Raw genomic sequence first — 25,090 nt, 5'->3', positions numbered from 1 at the left:
TCATTCCTTTCATAATAAGTTATGTAACGTGCTGGACAAAAAAATGGGACAGCAAGGTCATTTATATGTGAAACGGCCCTTAGTAGTTAGACATGTTCCTGACATGTTGATTTTGTTAAATTGACGTTTCACTTTATAGTGAATTTTCAAGTGTCGAAATTATGGTGTCCTATTTTTTTTATTCGGCATGGTTTATATATTTTTTTGGTTTTGGTAATTGTTTTGGTCGTAACAATAAATAAATAATATTTTTTTTCGTATTATTGCGGTCAATTTTCGAATTTACATAGTGCTAACGATTTGGCCAACCTTGTAACTAATTGGTGGTGGGGCGTCTTCCGTTTGGGGGAAATTATCGTGCGCGTTTTAAGTTTTATAAACTGGTTGTCAGTTGTCAGCGTAATGTCACTCGCGTTTGACATTATTTACATTATGCTCGAATTAAACGTTAAAATTTAAACAAAACCCCTTTAGAAAAATGATCATGTAGTGTAAACGCGTTCGTATCCTTCGAAGCAATAATGGCTCTGTCAATGCTCAACTCCTCAATTCCGCAATAAAATTTTGCTCATAGCGACAATATGCGCCCCCAGATAATCAATTTCTCTCTGCGAGGGATCGTGGTGTGTTTGTTTGTTTTGGTCGGAAATGCAGCCGTTGATCTGGTGCCGTGCGACAAGACCCGTCGCGTCTTCACTAACTCATGGGGCGTCATCACCGACGGCCCCGTGGGCTCCAACTACACCCAGGACAGCCACTGTGAGTGGCTCATCAAGGCCAACGACAGCCACAAGTTCATCACTCTCAGTTTCCGCAGCATGGGCACCGAGTGCTCCTACGACTACGTCTTTGTCTACGACGGTGACTCTTTTCGGTCGCCACTCCTTGGCAGTTTCAGCGGCAAGACGGAGCCCCAGAAAGTCATCGCCTCGTCGGGCTAYATGTTGGTGCTCCTCTACAGCGACACAAATTACGTCCTCGATGGCTTCCGCGCTGAATTCTCTATCACAGATTGTCCAAATAATTGTTCCAACCACGGATTGTGTTATGAACACAGTTGCGTGTGCGAGAGTGACTGGGGCGGCTACGATTGCTCAAAAAAGCTGTGTCCGGACCACTGCGGGGCCAAGGAGCGGCCCCAGAGAGGCCACTGCGAGGAAGGGCTCTGTGTTTGCAAACCGGGGTATTCAGGCCAGGCTTGCAGTCTCTACGAAAGAGACAACACGGGGAATAAGTGGCATTGGTTGTCGCACTCTGAGGGAGGACTACAACCACGAGCAGCTCATACTGCCGTTTATATTGAATCGACTGACTCTCTATACGTTTTCGGCGGATATAATCTCAATCAAATACTTAGCGCTTTAGAGATATACAGCTTTAAAAACAGTACATGGCGAGATGAAAATGGCCAAATATTGCCAGATAAAGGGTTACTTAACGCCATTAATCCCAGTTCTGTGGCTAAATTAATCCAACATGCGGGGCCCGATTGGGAACAGAAGTGGGGATTGAACTCCCCCAAGTCATTTTTCCGAAATTCTCTCTATGCCGTTGTTAATGACAATGCCACGATTTTTACAAGACGGAGACAGCGACATTCCCGAATTCCTGAAGGCCATAAACCTAAAGCCCGATACGGACATGCCGCTTGTGCCCAAAAAGATGGGTTCGTGATTTTTGGCGGGAAATTAGAAAATGGTAGTTTATCTAACGATTTGTGGTACTACGACGTACATTCGAGAAAGTGGCATCAGAGAGCCCTAATGTCACTAATACAACCACCCCCTTTGACCCGTCACACTCTCACAACAGCGGGAGATATGATATACTTATTTGGGGGAAGTACCGAGGACGGGGAATTTTCCTCCCGACTTTTCAGCATTACATTACAACCAGATGGGAGTGAAAATTGGCAGGAAGTTCGCCCTCGAGGGGGTAAAGAATTAGACGTTCGAGTGGTGGCCCACAGTACCGTCTATCATGCCCCAACAAACTCGCTCTTAGTCTATGGAGGCATCGTGGCTGGAGTTGCCCGCTTTTCAAAATTATCGGACCGAATGTTTGCCTTTCAACTCGATAGTCGACACTGGACTGAAATCCATTACACTAGAGAGCATTTACGTGAGAAATTCGTCCCGAGGGAACGCGCCTTCCACACTGCGAACATTTTCGGGAACTATCTTATAGTCTTTGGAGGCTACTCTCACCGACACAACAAAGAAGAAATTTGCTATGACAATCAAATGTATTTATACCACTTGGGTTGCCACACGTGGGTTAACCCTGAAATTTTGGGCAAAACAAACGACTCGCGCTACCCCAAACACCAGGGTGTTTTCGCACATGCCGCCAGTGTCCGCAATGGTAACACTCTTCTCCTCGTTGGAGGCTACCACGGGAACGTTAACGGCGATCTTTTGGCTTATACGGTCCCCCCGATGATTGCCTCCCGGAAAGGAGAAGCGTACGACCCGGAGTCGGCTTGTATCCGCCACCGGAACTACGGAGAGTGTTCCGCAGATCCGGAATGCGGCTGGTGTTCCGCCGATGAACTGTGTTACGGAAGGACAATAGGGGCGAATTGCACCACGAATTTGCAAACGACGCGGTGTCCGGGGGTTTGCCCCGCATTGGGGGATTGTCACTCGTGTCTGATTCATGGACACGTGCATCCCGGGGTGCTGCCCTTGGTCTCGGCGTCGCACAAGTTAGGGTTGGGGGAGTGTACCTGGTGTGTACAAAATGCAAGGTGTCATCATAAGGATGATAATTACGGGGTGTGTGGACTGAGGGAGGATAGTCCGAGTCAGATTCCCGGCTGGTGGGGCCCCAAAGGGACGGAAGTAGTGGAGCCCGAACAGTGCAGGGAGTTAGACAGGAGGCCGGGGTTGACTTTCGTGAAGTATCATCATCCGGTGAATTTTTCGCAGCCGGATCATGTCGCCATTATTAATGCAACGACGGTGAGTGAAATTATGGAAGAATTTTAGACATGGTCTTTGTTTTTTGGACTACACTTTATACTCGTAGAAAAGATTTTAGTACATTTTGGTGTACAAACGTTTGCAGTTTTTTTTGCAACAGTGTTTTGTACCAATTTGGTCTAATTTGTTTGGCCTCAAGGTAGTTTTTTCGGGAAAAACCTTGATATTGAGTAACCTTTAAATCGAAATGAGTCGAAGATTTAGTGTAAACACGCGAGAAGTGTATTCGTGYCAAGAGAATGTTTTGTTGAAATTTTGTGTTTCGTAATGTTTAGTTTAGAATGTTGGGGATTTTGCATGCCAAAGTGTGCCTAGCTGAAGTTAATGGACTTTGTTGAGGAGACGTAGACCTCAGAGTATAGTATAAATGATAATGGCGCTGCGCTGCAATTTATGATTCATGTGTCTAAGATGTCTAATAAGACGGTCATTTACATTAAAAACAAAAACAATTATCTTTACGAATGGAACAGACTCGGTTGGATTGTTAGGTATCTCCTGTTTTCAGAAAGATGGATTTTATCAAGAATTATAATAAGAAAAGTTTCCCTTATAATTGGAAGTACTTCGTTGTGGAAAATTCATTCAGATCCTTATGAAACCGTAATTAGAATGGCTAATTTGGAACAAAGGCTCCGGGCAAAGATTTTAATGGAAATGGAGCTTGTATTTGAGAATACTTCGTTACAATGTATCTGGAAAAAAATAATTACCAATTTTGATTTTAATTGTCGTAACATTGAAGTTTAAAATAGAACTTTTGACAAACGTTCGAATTTACTGCTAAATTATGCACGAAAGAAATATTTTAAAGGGGCGGAATTTCTTTATCTGAAACATTCTTTCTAGATTATGAATATGGTTTATGGATTAAACGACATGATAGTGTCGCTATTACGACTGAAAGAAAAAATCAATTGATTATCATATTATAATTGCTGTTTTTACTTTAACGAAGTAAAATTCCACGAGACTAAGAATATGTAAGTAAGTGAAAAGTTGTGTCTTTAAAATATTGACACATTACGTATTGTTTTTGTTATTTCTTCCTGTAAAATATAGAATATTTTTTCTGATAAGGCGAATAAAAATAATCATTTCTTCAAACAATTAAAGGTTGACAGCCTACTTAGAAATGGAGATAAAAAAAATCAAATTTAAAATTCAACTAATTTAAGAAGATAATATCAGTTGCAAAATCAAATAGATATTCTAGATCATTATAATTTTGCATGCTGAATGACTTTGAGCAATGATCTGTAAAAGTCGTTTCGGTTTTTATAGTAACTTGGACAGTGTTTACTTTTTCTACACACGTAAGTATACATACATAAGTTCCCAAGTCTCATTTGAAAGAAGAAAAATATTTATTTTTTCTAGATAAATGAGAATTAAATTTTCGTGACTATTAGTGAAATGGTTCTTATTATAATATTTGTTTAAATGACTTAAATGACGAATGACCTGTTTGTGTGTGAACAATCAGACATTAAAATTAATAAAAATTGGTATACCCTCTTGGTTTTTCCCGAGGTTTTTTCTCTTTGCCCTTTACATAAATTTAATTAAAACATAATTATATTATGTACTTTGTCGTTGCACTATCAAAAACTAGTCTTAGAAAGCTGATATTCTGGATGATTGTCATTTTTTAAATATAACACTTGTTTTTCCACATGGAAAATAAATGTTGTGGTAATTGCAGACAAGTAGGACACGTAATAACAGAAAAATCAATTTTAATTGTACATATTCAATATTAACTTTAATTTGCGATATTTGTTGACATTGTTGACATTGCGACCCACCTGCAAAAATTGATTACTCAATTTAGTGCTTTATTTCATTACTGAATTGAGTATTTTATTACCACTGATGTGGAGATATATTGAAAAAGAAAGAAACTACCTATTTATTATTTGTCAAAGTTAAATTTTTTTCGTTTCATTAACCTGTACTGACAGACAATTCTTGTTGAGACTTTTTTTACTTACATAATTATTTGTCGTGAAAATGATAAACTTTACAGTGGAACATGATTGCGTTCCATTTATGTCATTTTACGAGTAATTAGCCTAAGTGTTTATTCAAATATGTATTTGCAAACACCTTGAAGTAAATGATTTGCACAATGATTAGCAAAATTTCACTCATTTTGTACCACTGTACTAAGGACGATTCTTTAATTGTGTTTATTGAAATGGATATGGGAATATCAGATACAAAAATGTAAATAAAGAAATAAATAAAATTTTACAGAGATAAATCTGATTTTCTCTTGGTTATTCCGAATTTCGTCAATATTACGGTGATTTATTTATGACATCTTTATGGATTGCGTTAAATAATTAATAGCAGGTTTACACCAGATAGTATAAGCCTTGGGCAAATTCTATTTCTAGGTGTTAAATTTTAACCGACCGGTTGACTTTTCGCTCGTCGAAAGCACATTTTTCCAATACGATATTAAAAATGCACTGAGATACAAACAACCTTTCTAGAATATAATATCAAGTACGCGGTTCGTTTACTAATTGTCTTTACCTAGAAATTGTAGATAATTTAAACTGTATCGAAGGCTACTTCACGTTTTCCTCTCCGATCTTTTAATTTTTTCATGCTCAACTAGACAGACCGAACTTTCGGTGTCAGTCGAATTAATTGCTTTACCTCGTTCCTAATTTAATTATTGTGAATGTCATTTCTTTGCTGCAGGTGGATTTCAACAGCCCCACGAGCCCCATGTTGAGAGGTGACGCCACGGCCGGGGGCGAAATGGTTGCCCGACTTGTGGGATCTCTTTGCTTGCCGACTGATTGGCAAGAAACGCTCAACGTTTGCATAAGCTACTGCAGTGCCACACTGAAAATTTCCGATAATTTGGTTGTGAACGTTTCAGCAGAAAATAATAACGATTGCAAGATGCCAAAGTGGCCGTTTAATGACACTTCCGGCAAGGTTGCCGTCGATTTCGAGAGTCATAAAATGGTTACTTTGGGGTCGTATAACAATCTTCACCAGCAGAGCAAAATGGAATTGCAACATAAAAAAGATAGCGACGAGCAGGCAAAGGTGAGTTATTGTCGACTAATGATGACCCTGAAATTGATAATTAAGCTGTTTGTGTGACCACGAACGGTGATTCGGATGAATTAGGAGAAGTTTATGCGCAGGAAGTGGCGATTAATTTCATTGGTATGAGTAATGATCGGCGAATACATTTTGTGGTGAAGAATGCCGATGATAATAATTTATCGTTTGTTTATCTACCTGCCTTTGACGCAATTCCATGCAAATTGCTTGCATACATTCACGGAATGATAACAACCATAATGATTTTACTAGTGACGAGTCGATTTTTTTTTAACCAGAGGTACCTAATGTATCAAAGCGTTTTATAATTCCTTGACAATTTATTGCAGATTTCGATATAATTATGATATATGTATGCAGAATTAATTGCTAGCTAACCTTGAATAAGTTACTACCTGAACATTGAAGTATCACACCATATGAGGCCAGAGATTATTGTTGTATGTTACCGAGAAAATTCTATTCAAGCGTAATTTATTACATTCCCTTCTATGTCTAATACAATTATTGATTGGTGATGATGCCTAGCGAAGTTTAATAAAAAAATTATTTATTTATTTACGAGTCTATAGGATAGGATGTTTTGTTTTCTCAGTAAATTCCTGTGCGAAAACAATAAAACAAGTTGCAATATTAAAAAATTCCATCCGAAGAGTTGTTTGAAACAACATGAACGATAAATTTACAAAAATAAATTCTATTTGGTATTTTATGCGGGTTTACGACCTTCCTCTTGACATTAGAGTGAAAATGGCGAAGTGAAGATCGCCACTATCGAAGTGGATTATTGGAGAAACTCCACTGTTTCCTTCCCATTACTTTATGTTCATTTTCTTTTTTATGTACGAGTATTCATTTTAAATAAACTATTACTGTGAATAATAATAATTGACAATTAGTCTAGTCAACGAACAAGTTGTAGAATGCATGGTCAGTAATAGAACGGGGAGCAGGGGGGCACCAAGAAGGTGCTTATATCTATATAAGCTTATATCTCGAAAATGGTGCTGTTAAAAAAAATGTAATTCACAAAATTAAAGCTTTAAAATTCCTACAACACAATCTTTCCGTTTTTTTGTACTTTTTGAGATATATACATACGCTAGCAAATATCGCACGTTTTTGTCTTGTTTTGCATCAAGGTGCCTAAATGTCCTAAATCCCAAGTTTATAGCAAAAGTGATTGTGTGAGAATGTTGGTTAAATATTGGAAATTGTACTGTAAGCCTCTGTAGTTTGTAAAAAACAGTCTTCATACCATACTGTATGTATTGTAGTCCCAAGAAAATGAGGTTATGTTTCACTTCTTGCACCGTGTTCTTCTATGAAAATGTTTAGATTCGATGAAAATTTTCACTTCCGTATCCTCGTCGGTAATTTATGTTGTGTTCATAAACACATGGTGCCATTCCTATTAAGATTTAAGGTTTTATTTCCTAATCAACTACAACGAAACTTTGGTTGCAAATTCTCCGTCACAATATACTCATAATTATCCCAAAAAGAGCGCAAAACGCATAAATGGCACACATCGCATTTTCATTAAAAATTGGAATTATCTTAAATGAATGAATGTAAATCAATTTTGCTACATTTTATTAATTAATCTAAAGTCTAAAGTGATTGGCTTCTCACGTTGTTATAATGGCCGACTTCAAACACACCAATCCCATCATTGCATTAAATTTTTGAATGAATCCAAAAATCCAAAGTGATTGGTTCTTTGCAATATTATAATGGCCGATCATAAACTGTCCAATCACAATGCTACAACTTTTACAATAATTTTTAATTAATTCATTAATAGTTTTTTTTTTAAAGTGTGCGATATTTACTAGCGAATATCCCGAAAACTAATTTGAGATAGAAAAAACCTAAGAAGACCATCTTGTAGAAAATTAGTGCCACCCTGAACCCCGCTCAGCACCTTATTTATACCTCCTAACTAGTCTAAAAAACAAACTAGATCAAAAGTCAAAATTTTGTTCGCCTCTATAATAATTAGGCCATACAAAATTGTGTAACTTCAAAATGTTATGGTCTGTTTTAATTAAAATTTTATTAGCATGGTAATAAATAACAAGAACCGTATCCTTTTTTGCACGTTTTGCTTCTAGAACAAGGCAATATTGCTACTAAATCTATTATTTAATGAAATAGAAATTTGTTATTATTTAATAGACAAGGGATCAAATAAAAAATTAAAATTAATATGTTCCGAGAATGTTTCTCAAATTATGATTGATGATATACTTTCGGGGAAATTCCAACAAATACATTATTGCAAACAAAAAAGATATAAAATTACCAAGGTTAGARTAAATATCGTCAAAAACCTATACCGGCTTTTTTCGTGTCATTTCAAGTGTAACATAGTAGGTGTTTAATTTTATATTCCTTCTGTTTATTGGTTTTTATTAGATGTCTTTATCATTACACCTGAATTTCATCAAATTACGTTACGGTTTATGCGTTGCAGGAATGCGTTTGTTATTACGCTCATTACTTTGTAATTACTGTAATTCTAACATTCTTTGAAACCTTGATAAATCCCTTCTAGGTCTTCACCTTCGAGTACCTAGAACCTTACGCAAATGGTACTTGCTCTCAATACAAAAACTGCCTCTACTGCCTTACCGACTCGCAGTGCGGGTGGTGCGAGGCCAACAACGAGTGCGTCTCACGCCATGAAGACGAAAGCCTCACTTGCACCACCGTGGACGACGACTGGCGCTATCTCACCCTCCAACCCAGTGCGTGTTCCAATTGCTCCAACTATATCTCCTGCGAGAGTTGCGTAGGGTCAGGGCTCTGTCAGTGGTCAATCGAAGACGCCAAATGCTCGAGAGTAGTCCAAAAGGCGGAAGCCGCCGTTGCCATCGAGCAATGCCCCACTCCTTGTTACAAACGTCCGGATTGCGCTTCCTGTCTCGACCAAAAAGGCAGATGTGTCTGGTGTGAGGCAACCCAGCAGTGTTTCAGTTTTTCGGTTTATACCAGCGAGTATCAGTTTGGGTTATGCCGCGAGTGGTTAGATCAAGCCTTTCCTTTGGTCACGGCACAGGATAATAGCATTTTGCCAGCACCGCGAGCCGAAGAACAATGCAAATCGTGTTCTTTGCACACGAACTGTTCGCGTTGTTTGAGTTCATTGAGTTGCGGGTGGTGTTATAACGGCTCGAATCCCATGACAGGTACCTACCTCTTTTGAGTTGATTGAGCCGTGTTTCATTTGTTTTTTCAGGAATGTGTGTTCAAGGGGACTTTAATAATCCGCATGTCAATTGTTCGGAGGCTTTGGGTATAACAGATGCGAAATGGGCTTATGCCCAATGTCCCGATGTGGATGAGTGTGGGTTGGGACTCCACGATTGYCATCCACAGGCTATTTGTACCAATACGGATGGATCATTTAGTTGCCATTGTCGGAAAGGGTATATAGGAGATGGAAGGACTTCATGTATACGTACTTGTTACAATGTTTGTGTTCATGGGAGGTGTCAGGGAGAACCTGATTATGCTTGTAAATGTGACTTAGGGTGGTTTGGAGACGATTGTTCGAAAAATTGTGGTTGCAATAATCACTCGGCTTGTCCTGAAGGAGAGGGGATTTGTGAGGAGTGTATGGATTGGTCCATGGGGGAATTTTGCGAGGAATGCAAACCGGGGAGTTACGGAAATGCTACAACCGAGCAAGGTTAGTTTAGGRGAAATACTAGACATTCTACTAAATTTTTTGAGATAGGTTGTCATCAATGTGAATGTAACGGCCATGGAATTAAGGAATTGGGCGAATGTGATAATGTAACTGGTACTTGTTACTGCCAGGATAACACAGAAGGAGAACATTGCGAATGGTGTAAAGCGAATTATTACGGGGATCCTAGAAATGGAAAGCAATGTTACTATCAGTGTGAAGCTAGAGGAGTTTTGGATGAGTCTCGAGGTCAAGGGATCAGCTCGATGCAGGCTTACAGTGCCCCATGGGGTGGTTCCCCGACCAGAGAATGTCTCTGGATAATCAAACCTGATGTAGACTATGGAATTCCAATTATTCAATTACAGGTACCTGTAATTATTTGAAACCTCACCCGATAAAAAGTAAAGTTAAAAAAAGTGAATTTAAAAAAGAATTCTTAAAAAATATGAAGCCAAAACTAGAGTTTTTATTTTTCCCTCTTTTCAGATTAATTCTAGTCAATTAAATGTAACCTGTGGCGAAAACGCCGTATACGTATATGACGGTCTCCCTGAGCTCGTCGATATGGGCAGCCAAAGCGCGCTCTCTTCCGTTTTCTGCACCGAAGAAGCCCTCCCTGTCTCGACCGTCGAATCCCGCACTGGCCAACTAACTGTACATTACAAACAAGGCTTACCTGGTGAAGGATTCAGTGCAATGTACAAAGTGTTGAACTGTGAGGACAACTGTGAGCCTCCACGCGAGTGTATCCGCGGTCAGTGTGTGTGCCAAGAAGGTCTCGTGGGTTACAACTGCGAAGAAGTGATTTGTCCCAGGAATTGCAGTTATGCAAGACAGCAAGGAACATGTGATAAAGCCTACGGAAGGTGCATATGTGCATCGGGTTGGGTCGGACCATCGTGTGATATAAGGTACGACATAGTTGTTGAAAAATTTATTAATTACGTCGGATGAAACAGATTTACCGTGTTGTTTTAAAAAGTTTAAAAGAATATTGACGCAGTTTTGGTCTTCGGGTGACATTAGCATGGCGATTATGTCGAATCGGGGTAAGTTGATGAGGTTTTCGAGAACGGAGTGAAGGCGGTCGACTTCGCCGGGGACGGCGAAGTGGATGCACAGGCATTTGAGGATTTTACTGAACATGGCGTTGTCGAGTTTACAGCCGATTACTGAAATAATGCCAAAATTAGAAAATAAATCTTAAGTAATAATGTTTGGATTTTTTCTTGAGTTAAAATGAGAGTAATGGTTTTCATTTATTTTCATTATTCAATAATTGCCACTGAAAAATATATTTTGTTTTTATTTTTTTGTTTTTGTAATTATCTTTCTAATTTCTTAATTTTATTAATACAAACCATCTGTAATCCGATTTATGTCCACACTCCTCAATATCGTTGCATGTTGTTGGAGAGTTGGATCACAATTTGCCGAATTCCAAGTTTTCAAAAAACTGTACGGAGAATTTATATCTTGTGGCAGATCAATAGACTCATCTTTTTTCGTATATGGCTCTCCACCCGCACACTGATCTTCTACGACCATCTAAAAAAACATATTTTACAAAAAATGTGATTACAAAAAGCAAATTATACTTGACGCATCGTCCTCCTGTTTAATTCTTCTTTCGATTTCTCTCCTAAACTATTTTTTAAATTTACTTCATTTCTATGAGTCGTTTCATTAATAGGGAAAATTTTACTTTTGTTACAACTATTTTTCAGATTAAAACTACAGTCATTTGTGCTTTCTATTTTTCCTGATAATTGGTTGGCTTCAGTTAAATCTTTGGCATTGACACGATTAAATTTTGTACTTTTGCGACTCGTAACTCCACTTTGAGCAGTTTCTATGTCATCCTCTGTTTCACAAGACATTTTACTCAAATTTTGACTACTACATATCCTCCTCAAATGATTCACCGTACAATTGTCATCATCGTCCTCTGCACAATCAACGGAAACCAAATGCACAACCCTATTCGCCTTCCCAATCTCCTCCATGACCTTTTCCGGGTCACCCTTACAAGTAACATAATACGGCGGCGCCATATTGCTCGTCCCCGGAATCGGTATAATCACCTCATTATCACTGTTCTCAACCTCTTCCACAACAAAGCGTGTCGTCTTCCTCACAACACTCCCACTCAGTTTACGAAACTTATCTGCCAACTCCTGTGCYAATTCATTATTCGGATTAATCTCAATCGCTTGTTCGATGGTTTCCAAAGCTTCAGCATGATGCCCTAACCCGTCCAAAGCTTGAGCTTTGCGTAAAAAAGCTTTGAAATTATTCGGCTCGATGACTAGAGCGGAGTGGCAGTCATCGAGCGCGTTTTTGTACTTTTTTAACTTGAGATTGGTCAAASCTCGATTGGTGAAAGCTGCAAGTGTAGGCTTGCAATTGATGCTYTCGGTATAGTGTTTGAGGGCTTCGGCGTAATCTCCGGCTTTGAAAAATTCGTTGCCTTTGTTTTTCTCGTAGTTGGCTTCATGCGAGGTCTCAACGTCAGTCGAAAACTCCCTAAATTGGACCTTCTTGGCCGTATTCTTTTTCTTTTCTTTTTGTAAWGCCAATTTTTTTAGATTTTCCTCTTCCAAATCCATTTTGAGGATTTCTGTATCGGGATCATATTTATCCCAAGAAGAATAATCAGTTGAGGAGATGCGTTTCACTGATTTTACCTCTTCCTCAACTACTTTTTCTACTGATTCTCGTACTGGTAGTAGAGTCGATCCAGATTTTCTGTTCTTGAAAAAATTTAGTTCGTCATCTTCTTTACTAACATTGGTAACCCATTGAGTCAAATCTCTTGTTATTTCGTTTCTTTCGTCTTTTTCCAGACTCTCCTTTGACAAAACCGGGACTGCTTTCCTTAATAACTTACTTTTTGGCTTTACTACAGCGAGTCTATTTTCCGCAAAACGTGTCAAGTCCGGAAAATGTCCCTCTTGCCCTGACCTCAACACTTGAACTATCCTTTCCAACTCGCGAYCATCTTTACAAGTTTCAATGTACGAATATTCGAAATGTTGAACCGGAATTTTATATTTATCAATCAGCGATTCGTGTTCCACCCTTCGGTGACTTTCTTCCGGTTCTATTAAATTCTTCGCTTCCTTCAAAAGGACCATTTTCACCTTTCAACTGTCAAATATAACATTTAATTTTATTCGAGATTTGTTTTACCAACAGTTGCTAAGTTAACCCAATTGATCAAACACCACCCAATCAATAATCGGGGTACATTTTTAGGGCAAATGGGACTCAAATCCTCTTCACTGAACTCTTCAACACAATTCGCTTAGCCGACAATTTGGAACACCTCCGCAAAACCCTTCCTCGTTTTGGACACTCGTTAGTATCAGATCGGAGGGGTTCTCTGTGGATGTTTGGGGGCTACTCCCTCTCTCACGGCCCCCTGAACGATATCCGTTTGTTCGATACTCGGAACAGTACATGGATGCAAGTTACAGTCGATTCGACGACACCTGACGCTAAAATGCCACAAGGTCGTTATTTTCACGGCGCGGATATAATCTATTCGAAACAAGCGATTTACGTTTATGGCGGTTTAACCAAACCGGTGAAGTCATCAAATAACCGAACTTTGGACGACTTCTGGCAGTTTGATATCCAGAATCAGCGATGGGGCGAAATTGAGAAAAATAATGACTGGCCACCGCCACTCTCGAGTCATACTTTGACATCGTATAGGAACTCCACATCGGAGAGTTTGATTCTGATTGGTGGAATTTCACCTCAGAGTGACTTCCATAGCGTCGTATGGGAGTTCAGACTGGATAAAGAACAGTGGCAAGCGTGGAAGACGAGGGGACAAGGACCGGCCGGAATTTTCGGTCACAGTACAGTGTTTCACGCTCAAACTAATAGTCTTTACCTTTTTGGGGGATACATTTACGAGTCACAAGCATCAAGACTGTCGAATAGGTTGTATATGCTCAACTATGATACGAAAACTTGGACCGAGTTAAACGAACTTGGCGCTTCTTTATATCTGGTAAGTTGGTCAAGAGAAAGTTTTAATTGTTAATTGAAATATTTAGCCACGCCCCAGGTTCTTCCATTCGGCTGTCACGACCGATAATTTCATGTTTGTGATGGGAGGACGGATATTTCCGTGGAATATAAGCGACACGCTTTACGCTTATTCGTATAACTGCAATCGGTGGATTAATTTGATGTCAGAAGGTAAAATAAAACCAAAGCAAGTCACACAGCTGACGTTCATTGTTGGTAGCATTGGAAAAAGTCGGGCCTTTACCGATACAGACATACGCGCAAGCTATGACGATTGAACCCGATGGAGACGCTGCCTATATAGTAGGAGGCTGGGGAAGTGATTCTCAATGTTCTGTTCTTCGATTAGAACTCCCGGAAGATCTTTGTTCGTTATGGCCGACTCGTGACAGTTGTTTCCGGATGGCCGGTTGTGGATATTGCGCTTATAAAGTCGGCGATGAAGTTATGTCGGAAGTGTGTCACAGTAATGCAAAGGAATGCCCCTTGCAGGACTCCCCAGCCAATGGTTGGTCAAGTCAAAATTTGTATAGCTATAGATTTATCTCGGAGTTTTTCCAGCTTCAAAAATATCTAATCCTGGAACGGTTTGTAACGAACCGGTTGTATCCCGGAATTGTTCCTCCGTGACCGATTGTTCTTCTTGTGTCAAAATCGGTTGCCGTTTCTGCGAAAATACTTGCACGTCAAACTCGACATGTCCGGTGGCGACACTGACAGAATGTTTCCCTAACAATTGTTCGACGAAAGATTACGAAAATTGCCGACAAACGCCGGGATGTGATTGGAATTGTTCTAAAGGAGAGTGTGTTCCATGTAAGGCTACACTTTGTACTTTTCGGCTTATGATTAATTTTTTTTTGAAGTGTTGAAAGGTCAAGAACCGAATCCGAAACCTTGCCCACAGTCATGTATGCACTACAATACGTGTGCATCTTGTTTAGAAACCGTCCATTGCCGGTGGTCTACCCAACTAGACGAATGTATTTCGGCGCTTTATCAACCGGCATATTGCGCTGGTGGTGTTTGTGGTTTAGTTTTACAGGCCGATGATAAGCAGTACTGCCCTGCACCTTGTAGCTCGTTTAGTCAGTGTTCGCACTGTTTGAGACATGCGCATTGCGGATGGTGTGCAGGTCCGGGTAATGGGGATGGGGTTTGCACCGAAGGATCGAACGAAAGACCCATGCATGGAACATGCAAGGATATATTTATGAAAGAAAAGCCGAATGTAATTTGATAAATAATTAAAAACATATGGTTGAGTTTTAATTGAATTTTAGGAGGATTTGCAAAATGTGACCTACAGTTGGAATTACGTGAGATGTCCCGAAGAAGACGAGTGCACCAACGGCCACCACAATTGCGAGGCTGAGTCTCAACGTTGCGTAGATAAGCCCCAAGGGTTTGAATGTGAATGTGGTCCCGGTTACAAGGCTGCAAGTTCAACGAAACTATCGACGGGGTCGACGGTTTGCGAGCCGGTGTGTCCCTTGGGTACGTCCTTGTGATCTCCCGTGATACTTAGCTTGATGTTGCTTTGCTTTTGCTAGGCTGCGTTCGTGGTCAGTGTGTCCAACCTAACAAATGTCAATGCGATTTTGGCTATATTGGCGCTAACTGCAGCATCCAGTGTCAGTGCAATGGCCACGCTAACTGTGAAGGTCCCGACAAATTGGATAAGTGCTTAACTTGCTATAATAACACAATGGTGAGTCGACTCACCCCTCGAAAATCGTTTCACTGAGTGAGGTTTTTTAGGGGGCGCAATGTGAGAAATGCAAACCGTTGTTTGTGGGAGACCCCTCAGATGGGGGACAGTGTGTCCCATGTTTGGAATATTGTCACGGCCACACTCCCATTTGTGTGGATAATAGTACAGATGTCGATTTTATCGACTTCATCGATTATGAATCGGAACGGTTCTTGAAGAATATTAAAGAGGGGCCAAAAGCACATGCGCGATGTCTTAAGTGTGCCAATCAAACGGCAGGCCCGCGGTGTGAAGATTGTATAGTCGGTAAGTGGTTGATGAATTAGATTCGGGTTTAGGAAAATTGGGGTTCAGGTAATTTCAGAGGGACCGAGGATCATCGGGATCCTTGTAGACCGTGTGATTGCCACGGTCATGGAGACACTTGTGATCCCGTCACTGGTGATAAATGTAATTGTAAAAATAATACGGAAAGTGATACATGTGGTGGGTCCGGAAAAAATTCAGCTCATCCGTGTTGGATGGTCCAATGTTCCAAATGCAAAGAAGGATATTTGGGGACCCCCACTTCGGGACACCAGTGCTACAAACAAATGGCGGTCGAGTCAAAGATGTGTTTCGATGCTAAGCCTATCGGTAAGATTTTATTTCTCACAATATTTTGAGTTGTTTATATGTTTTTTCCAGATGAGTGTAAGATAAAACCGAAGCCCTTGCATCCGGGAGAGATGGTGTTTTTCGTAATACAGCCCCGTTTCATGAACGTSGATATCCGAATAATAATTGACGTAACTCAAGGCAACTTGAATGTATATATGAGCACCCATGACGACACATACGTAGCCTATCCCAACGCCACAACCGGTCTCAACACCATAGACCTCGACGCTCAGTATARTCATTGGGAAAACGGTTCTCAAAAAATTCGAGACGCTTTTCTCGAACACGAAGCGGTGGGATTGCACACATACATCACAATCACTCAGCCAAACACAATCCTTGCCGTTAAAAATCTCAGAGACAGATTAGTGATAACTCTTCCTGAAGAATACCATAGTTTGGAATCGACGCGATTCTTTCTAGTGTTACAAGCACTCGATCCGGGCGATTCCGAGAAAAAGGTCGCATACGGGATAGTGTTCTCGCGCCAAGATCAGTTGCATATTGATCTGTTTGTGTTCTTCTCTGTGTTCTTTTCGTGTTTCTTTTTGTTCCTGGCGGCTTGCGTCGTGGCGTGGAAGGCGAAACAAGCGGCGGATGTCAGGAGGGCTCGACGGAGACACGTCGTTGAGATGCTGCATATGGCGAAGAGGCCCTTTGCGAGTGTTACCTTAAACCTAAGTACCAGAGCTAAACCTAAGAAGTCTGCTCATTGTGATTTGAGGCCGGTTGCAGTCGAACCTACAGGTTCTTTCACTTTTTTATTAAAAATGTTTTCTAATAATTTGTTTTACAGATGATGGGTTGGCGGCCGTTGCAACGGTCTTTGTGAGTTTGCCAGGAGGTCAAAGCCCCTGTGTGAAACTCGCTTTAGCGTCATCTTTAATCCTCCTAGTCCGACAGTTTCCCACAGGAGGAAGGACTTTCCTAAGGAGGCGGTCTGCACACGCAGCGCCACCTACTTAAGTATTGACTCTCTTGCTTGAATATATGTACCTATATGTTTTATATGTTACATAGATGGATGTTTATTTATAAAAATAAATATTTTATAAATGTTGTTTATTTTTCAAGTCCCGCTAAGTCGCTTTAACATATTGTAGTAACAATATTTGATATCAAAATCCATATCATACCAGTAGTTTATCGCTATGCACTTATGGCTTTGTTTAACGTGGTGAAACCAAAGGCTTGGTAAGTAGAGACAATCTCCACTTTTTATTCTAACTTTGTACTGAGTTGCGTTTTTAAATTGAGGATATTTATCATAATGATTTCTTTTTAACGGATCAATAGCGATCCATTCGATTTTTTCCCCTTTGTGGTCTTCAATATAACATTTTTTGTTCATTACATCTTTGTAGGTTCCTACAGGATACGTTTTATATGGTACATATGGTAAATCAGTTGGGGGAATAAGTATGAAGTCTTTGAATCCATCTATCACGCAATAAATATTCTCATAAGGGTCTTTATGCACTAGAATTTTAGGCTGGTATACGCAATATTTGAAATTTTCAGTGGCTTACAACTGGTGACGGCACGTGCATCGCCCATCCAGAAATTCACAGCATCGGGGGTTTTGTCAAAAGCCTTAGAAGCCCAAGGAATTTCAGATTGAACGTCACACATTAATTCACTGAAGTCTTCGGTTAAATTGGAGTTTTGTTTCTGAATGTAGCAAATATACTGTTTACTAAAAATAAATAAAATCATAAATAAAATTTAAGAAACTTTAATCTGACTGACCTGACATCGTCCATTTTTTTAACAAATTCCCTCATAGGCATTTTAACTTCTTCTGGCATTACAAAATAGTGTACTTTGCCTTTTTCTGTGGTTTTGGCTGCCAAGCCATCTGCATACCCATTTGGGGTTACAGCGACTGTCACTTCTTTATTTGGAATGGTATCCCTACAATTCAAAATGTTGCAAAATCTGTATTTAATGTATAAAAGAATTATTTTACAAGAAATATCGTGAATTCCATTTTGATACTGCTGGAAAATGTTTACAACCCCCTCTTATAATAACAGGATAATTTTTAGCCACAAAGTCTCTATAAAAGCGAAAAGGCCAATCAGTCCTCAAAGTCTCACCAACACTAATCACAGGGACATCAGGGCACACATGTATCAATTCTGTAAAAGCAAAATAAARTGTGAGGGGTTATGTTATCAATTTTTTGAAAGCTTGWCATAATTACACTTAAACAGTGTATGAAGTTCCATAATCTTTACCTGAAGTCTCAGTTTTCAAAATCTGAAACGCCTCTGCAATTTTTTTATCAGTCTTATCACACATAATTTTGAAAACTCGAATGCCAAAAAACTGAGGTTATGTTTCTAGCCGCCTGTTTACAACGCAACAATGTTCGCATTTCGGCACCAAAGCGCCTCTTTGAAACTTCTAACACGCTCAGTGTCTTCAAAATGTAAGATCGAGGAAATTATTCGTGTTGATCATGCTGGAGAATTGGGGGCTGATGTGATCTACGCTGGTCAAATGGCAGTATTAGGGAGCACCTCAAAAGGCCCCATCATTAAACACATGTGGGACCAGGAAAAGGGCCATAGGGCTAAATTTGAGGAGCTGATCCGAAAACATCGCGTGAGACCCACTGTAATGACTCCAATTTGGAAAGTTGCTGGATTTGCACTAGGAGCAGGGACTGCCTTGTTGGGAGATAAAGCAGCAATGGCGTGTACTGTGGCTGTTGAGACGGTTATTGTGGATCACTACAATGATCAGTTGAGGGAATTAATGGAGGATCCTGAAGCGAATAAGGAGTTGTTAGAAACTATAACTAGGTTTAGGGATGAAGAGCAGGAACATCATGATTGTGGAATTGATCATGGGGCTGAACAAGCACCATTTTATAAGGCTTTGACTGAAGCGATTAAACTGGGATGCAAGGGGGCGATTGCTATTTCGAAAGTTATTTAAATATATCCAGTTTACTTATGTAAATAAATGTATGAGACTAGATTTTTTAAATAAACATATAACTATTTTAAGTTAATTGATTTGTATTTATGCAATCCAGATTGTTGTTCACCTTACTTTTGGACCATATAAACACGCTTAAAGTACCTAGGCAGTGAAAAGTTGATTTATGAAACATCATTTTCTGTTTAAGAGTGTAAAATTAGAATAAATAATAATTAAAACGCCAGAAAGATAGGCTGTATTTTATGTTTGTAAGTAAGTATGTACTCTCATTATTTGTTCTTATTTAGTCTTACAAAATAAATCATATTAATTATCTTGTAAGTACTCTCGTTACTTATTTGTAAATAAAATAAAAAATAAAAACCTTGTTGTGTTATTTCTCTCACCACATGAGCTACCCCCGAAACTATACTCAATGCGTCACATGTGGTGGAGGCGCCGGGTAAAGTTTTAATAAAGATTATTTGCTTTAAAATTATGTTAGTTGTGAAGATAGGTCAGGGTAATTGTATTTTTTTTTGTGCAACGCCCACGAAAAAAGTTTTAAAAACTGAAAGAATCTCAAGGATGGGGGAAAGTTTATTTGGAGTGATGAGCCTTTACACAAAAGGAGCCTTGACCCACCCGTGCTGATCTAGGAGCATCTCTCTAATTTGTGTTGAGAGAAGAAAAAAATCTCCAACGGTCTTACGAGGAAGACGTGTATGAGGGTTGTTTGAAGAATTTAGAATTGGCGGAATACGAGGAGCGGAATTAACTGCAACCTAGGTTGTGACATGTGCCCTCCTAAAGTTATGTTTATAATACTCTCTAATTTATTATTTATTGTTATGTGGCTTTAGAAAATAAATCATATTTTTCTACCTTTGTCTTTGGTCTGCTATGAGCTTAGGCCCGTAATAATATACACTTCAGTATTCCTGGTTGCATTAGAATAAATATAAGTGGAGATATCAGCACAGTTTGTGAAACAAAAACTAAATTTATATAAACAAACTTCATAAAAAATCAAAGAACAGAATTTTAAGTGGGTTTAAAAAACATTTTTTTTAATATGCATTTCAATTTACAAGAGTTGAATCATAAAATCATGTTCAACTGAAGTAAACAATATTTTAAAATTTTAATTGCGTCGTTATATTTTCAGAACTCCACTTGAAAGTCATTAGATCTATTAACAAATAATTTTGTTTGGAATTTTGGTGCAGAATCTAATTTAGTTTCAAAACATTTAAACTTCTGAGTTTATAAAGTGATTAAAATTAATAAATTACGACTCATACTAGTTTGTATGTAGAAATATGACAATCATCATGAATGGTTTAACAAATCATCTTTTTGAGAATATTAAACATTTTAGACTATTCTAACATTCTATGTTAATAAATACATATGTATATACCTACATTAAAATATATTCAGAGATCAGAGAAGACTATTTGTAATTGTAATCTTGAATGGAACAGACAACAGGGTGCATTAATGAATAAATACGAAAATTTTATTTCTGTTTACAATTTGATTATGTAATGAGTTTGCTATAAATAGCCTCAAGCTTTACTACATCACCAATGTTCGTGTAGCAGAATAATTCTGTTATCAATATCGTTGCACCCGAGACGACTAAATGTTTTATCAAAGCTGCTCTCCTGGATTCTAATCATTTTATTGTTTATTTATATCCTTATCTTTGCCCACTTGATACACTAGAGGGAGGGTGAATAATGAAAAACATGAGGGGGGTGAATAATATAATCCCGAGACAAGTAGGAAGTGCTGGCTTTTTCTTTTTTTGTTACGACTGTGTAAAACACTGTCGGATTACATCCGAAAAATACATTTGTGTCCTGAGGGACACATGACGCAACATACTGACGATTGCAAATGATTATTGAGCAGACCTTGCAAAATTTTTCGGTATTGGAAAGAAATTTCTAAAATTGAGATGCTCAAAATTATTGTGTAGCAGCATATAAGCTGGTCATAAATTGTAACAATTTAGTTCCGTTGCATTTTTAATTAACTCACTCTTGTTGCCTTAATTGCCTCTATTTAATGAGACTTTTTTGTCTACTTTTATTTACAAGTGTAATTATTTATTTAAGGATTTAATCATGTGTAGGTTTTCGTCGGAGCAATTGACAAAATTACTGTTTTCAACGGAAGAAGAAAATTTCACACTAAATAATTTTACATTATAGTTTAACCTTGATACTGAAGCTTCTTGAATAAAAATATGAGTTAATAAGCTGCACATTTTATTCACTCAAATGTAAATAATTGCAGTGATTTATCTCTTTTTTGTAGGTCCATTACGTGATAATATAATTTAAAACAAATTATCAAAATCAAATCAAATGCATTTGTAAAAAGACTTACTTAAATAATAAATTATTACTTAATGATTATGAAATTTTTGCAGAATTATTCAAATTTTTGGAAACACATTACTATAATATACTACTATACTACTATATGCATCAAATTACTTAAGTCATTGTAACTGTCACGTTTGCCTGAAAACAAATTGTAACTGTTGATGCCACTAACTGGCTTAAATAATAAAATTACTTCTTATATTTCCTTATGTCACTCTTTATTCCAAGACCAAAAAATTATCCAAAACTCGTCGTATTTTATTATTGTCAGTAAAGTGGGGGGACATCTTTTAAGACAATTATCACTATGACTTCCATTTCACGATTGTAGTTTGGTGGTATATGTGAGATTTTTAAATAAACTTTTTTTTTTAAAATGGACGAATCAATGTCTGGTAAAAAGTGAGATTTGTTTTTTGTACAAAATTTATTGGATTATAATTAAAAAAAATATAATTTTAGGAAAAATTCTTGGTGGGAAGACCGTACTAAATACGAGAAATGTTTAATTGTTTTATCAGGATTGTTTATTATTGCGATAATTTATTTGGCTTCAAATTTATTAATGCAATTTCCGGCATCTAGTGAGTTTAAAAAATTATCAATCAAAAAGTAATTTCAAATTTTAGCTGAGCGTTTGAAACAAGAAGTCTGCATGACGGAAAAATGCATTCGTTCAGCGGCGAGTATTTTGGAAAAAATGGACAGAACTGTTGATCCCTGTGACGATTTTTATAAATTCGYTTGTGGCAATTTTGTAGAGAAACAAATTATTCCAGATCACAAAACAATGGTTTCTTCTTTTGGCGAAACGAGGTGCTAATTAATGCAAAACTAATTAACTTACCTAATTCATTTGTCTAGTGATAAGGTAAATCTTCAATTATTGAAAATTTTTGAAGAAGATATCCATGAAAAAGATCCTCATTCTCTAAAACTCGTTAAATCAATTTACAAATCATGTATGAATACCACACAGATAGAAAAAGAGGGTCTTATTTTCATCAAAAAAGAATTTCGTGATTTGGGCGGCTGGCCTATTATAGAGCCTCACTGGAACGAAAAAGCTTTCGACTGGAAAAGTCTTTTGTTTCGTTTGAGACGAATTGGGTGGAGACGTACTTTTTTCTTCAGTATGTTTATTGATACAGATGCGAAAAACTCGTCTAAAAGAATTTTTACCGTAAGTAAAACTTTTAATCATAAGAATTTCTACAAATTTTATTTAGATAAGCCAACCTTGTATGGCTTATGATAGATTAAAGAAAGGTTTCAACGATACAGCAGTTAAAGCCGGTTATGAGTATTTAGTGGATTTAGCCGTACTTTTCGGAGCTGATAGAACAGCAGCTATGGTGGAAATGCGAGAAGTGGTTGAGTTTCAAATAGAATTAGCCAAGGTACAAGATTGTAAATTAATTGCAAAAAAAGAGAAACTTTATTTCCAGATTATAATTCCGTTTGAAGAAAGGAAAAATGTTTCATTGAGCTACAATCTAGTAACAATTAGGGAACTCCAGAGAAATTTTACAACTATTCCTTGGTTAAAATTTATTAATAATTACTTATCCCCAATTATGCTTAATTCTGATAGTGTCGTAAATATAGCCGTGCCTGAATTTTTTCAGAGACTAGAGAACTTCTTACCGAACGTGAAGAAACGGTTAGTTGCTTCAAATTTTTGCACTTCTAAACTGTCTTTTAGAGTTTTAGCAAATTACATGTTTTCATCCCTGGTTAAAGGTTCTATCACTCATTTACCAGAAGCTTTCAGAAAGAAACAATTAGATTTTTTGAATACYGTGTATGGGCAGAAAGATACCACTCCTCGGTGGAAGGAATGTGTTTGGCAAGCTAATCGGTAACTGTTTAAATGTGTGTTAAAAATCCTTATTATTTATTTGCTATAGTTTACATATTGCTGTGTCTTCAATTTATATTAAAAAGTATATTAACAAGACTTTAAAATATCGTGTGGCTGAGCTAACAATTGATATTAAAAGTTCGTTTATGGAAACTTTAAAAAAAATTGGCTGGATGGATAAGAAGACAAAAAAGCATGCTTTGCAAAAAGCCGAAAAAATGAGTTCTTTTATCGCATATCCTGACGAGCTTTTGGACGCCAATAAAGTAGAGGATTATTATCGAGGGGTCAGTATTTACTTGCAAAAATTTTAATTTGATTTAATAGAAATATTAGTTGGAAGTGGACCCTCAGCAATACTCTTTGAAAAGTTCTTTCAACATCTCAAATTTTGGTCATATGAAATACGTTCATCTCTTAAGAGAACCTGTGCTAAAGCCCGATTGGCGTGATCAGGCCTACTCGTATTACGTGAATGCATTTTACGACCAAACTACAAACAGTATCGGTATGTTCCGTTTTGATTCATTTTGAAAGTATTGAATATTTTATTGTAGAATTGCCGGCGGCGATATTACAGGACTCTTTCTTCGATCCGGAACGGCCGCAATATATGAATTATGGAGCAATAGGCACGGTAATAGGCCACGAAATAACTCACGGTTTCGATGATATGGGCCGACAGTATGATAAAGACGGCAATTTGATTGACTGGTGGGAGCCAGAAACTAATAAAACTTTCGCCTCGAAGAGCCAATGTCTTGTCGAACAATATGGCAATTATACCATTCCCGAAATCGAAATGAGTTTGAATGGGRTTAAAAATTTGGGTGAAAATATCGCCGACAACGGGGGGATTAAAATTGCGTACAGGGGATATATGAAGTGGTTGGAAAGGAATAAAGTCGAATTGGGGCTTCCTGGGCTTTCTTATACTCCTCGACAGTTGTTCTGGATTTCATCCGCCATCAATTTCTGCAGTAAATACAAGAAAGAAAGACTTAAACAAATCGTCACTTTGGGATATCATGCTCCTAATTATTTCCGAGTTGTGGTGCCCTTTATGAATTCGGATCATTTCGGAAGAGACTTTAATTGTCCCTTAGGGTCGCCCATGAACCCCAAATATAAGTGCAGGGTGTGGTAGAATCAGTCAATTTTCTGTTTTCAATATTTAATTATTAATTGTTGTCTAAACTGTAAAGATATAAGACCTGTTTTATAACCTTAATATAATATTACTAAAATTCAAATACAAAAATGGTGTTTTATTATTTACCCATTAAAAAAAAATCGGTGAAATAATTGAATGAAAACACGTGTTGGAATAATTATTGTATATTGTAAGTACTTTTGTAACTAAAAGTGTATGTAATTTTCTAACGTTTAATTATACTAAATTTTACTATAAAAATCAGTAGGTATACAAAATGTTCGTTAAGAAGTTATTTATTTAAACCGAAAAGCATAAAATATACATGATTTATTTTATTCGTAATTCATTACAAGATAATTAAAAATAACAATTTCAAAAGACCAACTTTATTGTTGTGGTTCGTAATTTATTACAAAATAATAAAAAACAACYATTTTAAAAGACTAACTTTATTGTATTGTTGTTGGCTACAAGTTGTGTAACAAAAGCAATGTAATCTTTTTACTAAACAACAAAAGGCTATAAAACTATTGAAGCTTTATAAG

At 37.7% G+C, this 25,090-nt stretch overlaps 5 protein-coding genes across 5 annotated transcripts; 3 read left to right on the top strand and 2 right to left on the bottom strand.

Moving 5' to 3' along the window:
- The first annotated feature begins 396 nt into the window (after positions 1-396).
- Positions 397-17,255, top strand: LOC123013502 (multiple epidermal growth factor-like domains protein 8). Its single transcript, XM_044412056.1, has 17 exons — positions 397-2,963; positions 5,700-6,056; positions 8,638-9,271; positions 9,322-9,774; positions 9,823-10,142; positions 10,264-10,688; positions 13,036-13,801; positions 13,848-13,992; positions 14,042-14,329; positions 14,383-14,637; positions 14,688-15,052; positions 15,105-15,318; positions 15,375-15,532; positions 15,583-15,841; positions 15,890-16,171; positions 16,223-16,942; positions 16,992-17,255. Exons 1-17 carry the CDS (start codon positions 582-584, stop codon positions 17,159-17,161), a joined length of 8,193 nt encoding a protein of 2,730 aa, XP_044267991.1. The 5' UTR covers positions 397-581; the 3' UTR covers positions 17,162-17,255.
- On the bottom strand, positions 11,128-16,994 carry LOC123013504 (sperm-associated antigen 1). The gene is made up of 2 exons (XM_044412059.1): positions 11,376-16,994; positions 11,128-11,325 (listed from the first exon to the last, which is right to left on the bottom strand). The coding sequence occupies exons 1-2, from the start codon at positions 12,912-12,914 to the stop codon at positions 11,128-11,130; spliced, it is 1,737 nt and encodes a 578-aa protein (XP_044267994.1). The 5' UTR covers positions 12,915-16,994.
- On the bottom strand, positions 17,243-18,584 carry LOC123013505 (bifunctional peptidase and (3S)-lysyl hydroxylase Jmjd7-like). Its single transcript, XM_044412060.1, has 5 exons — positions 18,436-18,584; positions 18,165-18,336; positions 17,945-18,109; positions 17,725-17,891; positions 17,243-17,674 (listed from the first exon to the last, which is right to left on the bottom strand). Exons 1-5 carry the CDS (start codon positions 18,497-18,499, stop codon positions 17,265-17,267), a joined length of 978 nt encoding a protein of 325 aa, XP_044267995.1. The 5' UTR covers positions 18,500-18,584; the 3' UTR covers positions 17,243-17,264.
- LOC123013506 (5-demethoxyubiquinone hydroxylase, mitochondrial) lies at positions 18,361-19,217 on the top strand. Its single transcript, XM_044412061.1, has one exon. The coding sequence runs from the start codon at positions 18,566-18,568 to the stop codon at positions 19,139-19,141; it is 576 nt and encodes a 191-aa protein (XP_044267996.1). The 5' UTR covers positions 18,361-18,565; the 3' UTR covers positions 19,142-19,217.
- Positions 19,218-21,813: 2,596 nt separating this feature from the next.
- Positions 21,814-24,634, top strand: LOC123012978 (neprilysin-2-like). The gene is made up of 10 exons (XM_044411238.1): positions 21,814-21,927; positions 21,988-22,109; positions 22,155-22,341; positions 22,390-22,708; positions 22,755-22,925; positions 22,974-23,188; positions 23,231-23,386; positions 23,436-23,676; positions 23,726-23,897; positions 23,947-24,634. The coding sequence occupies exons 1-10, from the start codon at positions 21,902-21,904 to the stop codon at positions 24,534-24,536; spliced, it is 2,199 nt and encodes a 732-aa protein (XP_044267173.1). The 5' UTR covers positions 21,814-21,901; the 3' UTR covers positions 24,537-24,634.
- Positions 24,635-25,090: the final 456 nt, after the last annotated feature.

Source organism: Tribolium madens, unplaced genomic scaffold (genome assembly GCF_015345945.1).
Source record: "Tribolium madens isolate multiple individuals breed KSU strain unplaced genomic scaffold, Tmad_KSU_1.1 Scaffold_96;HRSCAF=242;Tcas5.2_LG5, whole genome shotgun sequence".
NCBI lineage: Eukaryota > Metazoa > Arthropoda > Insecta > Coleoptera > Tenebrionidae > Tribolium > Tribolium madens.
This window is presented reverse-complemented; position numbering and strand designations above follow the sequence as displayed.

Excerpts from the sequence above, each read along its gene's own strand:
- LOC123013506 (XM_044412061.1), top strand. The coding sequence starts at position 18,566 with ATGTTCGCATTTCGGCACCAAAGCGCCTCTTTGAAACTTCTAACACGC.
- LOC123013505 (XM_044412060.1), bottom strand. The coding sequence starts at position 18,499 with ATGTGTGATAAGACTGATAAAAAAATTGCAGAGGCGTTTCAGATTTTG. Across the intron at positions 18,337-18,435 it reads TTTGAAAACTGAGACTTCAG|AATTGATACATGTGTGCCCT; the intron begins GTAAAGATTATG and ends TTGCTTTTACAG. Across the intron at positions 17,892-17,944 it reads AAAAAAATGGACGATGTCAG|TAAACAGTATATTTGCTACA; the intron begins GTCAGTCAGATT and ends ATTTATTTTTAG.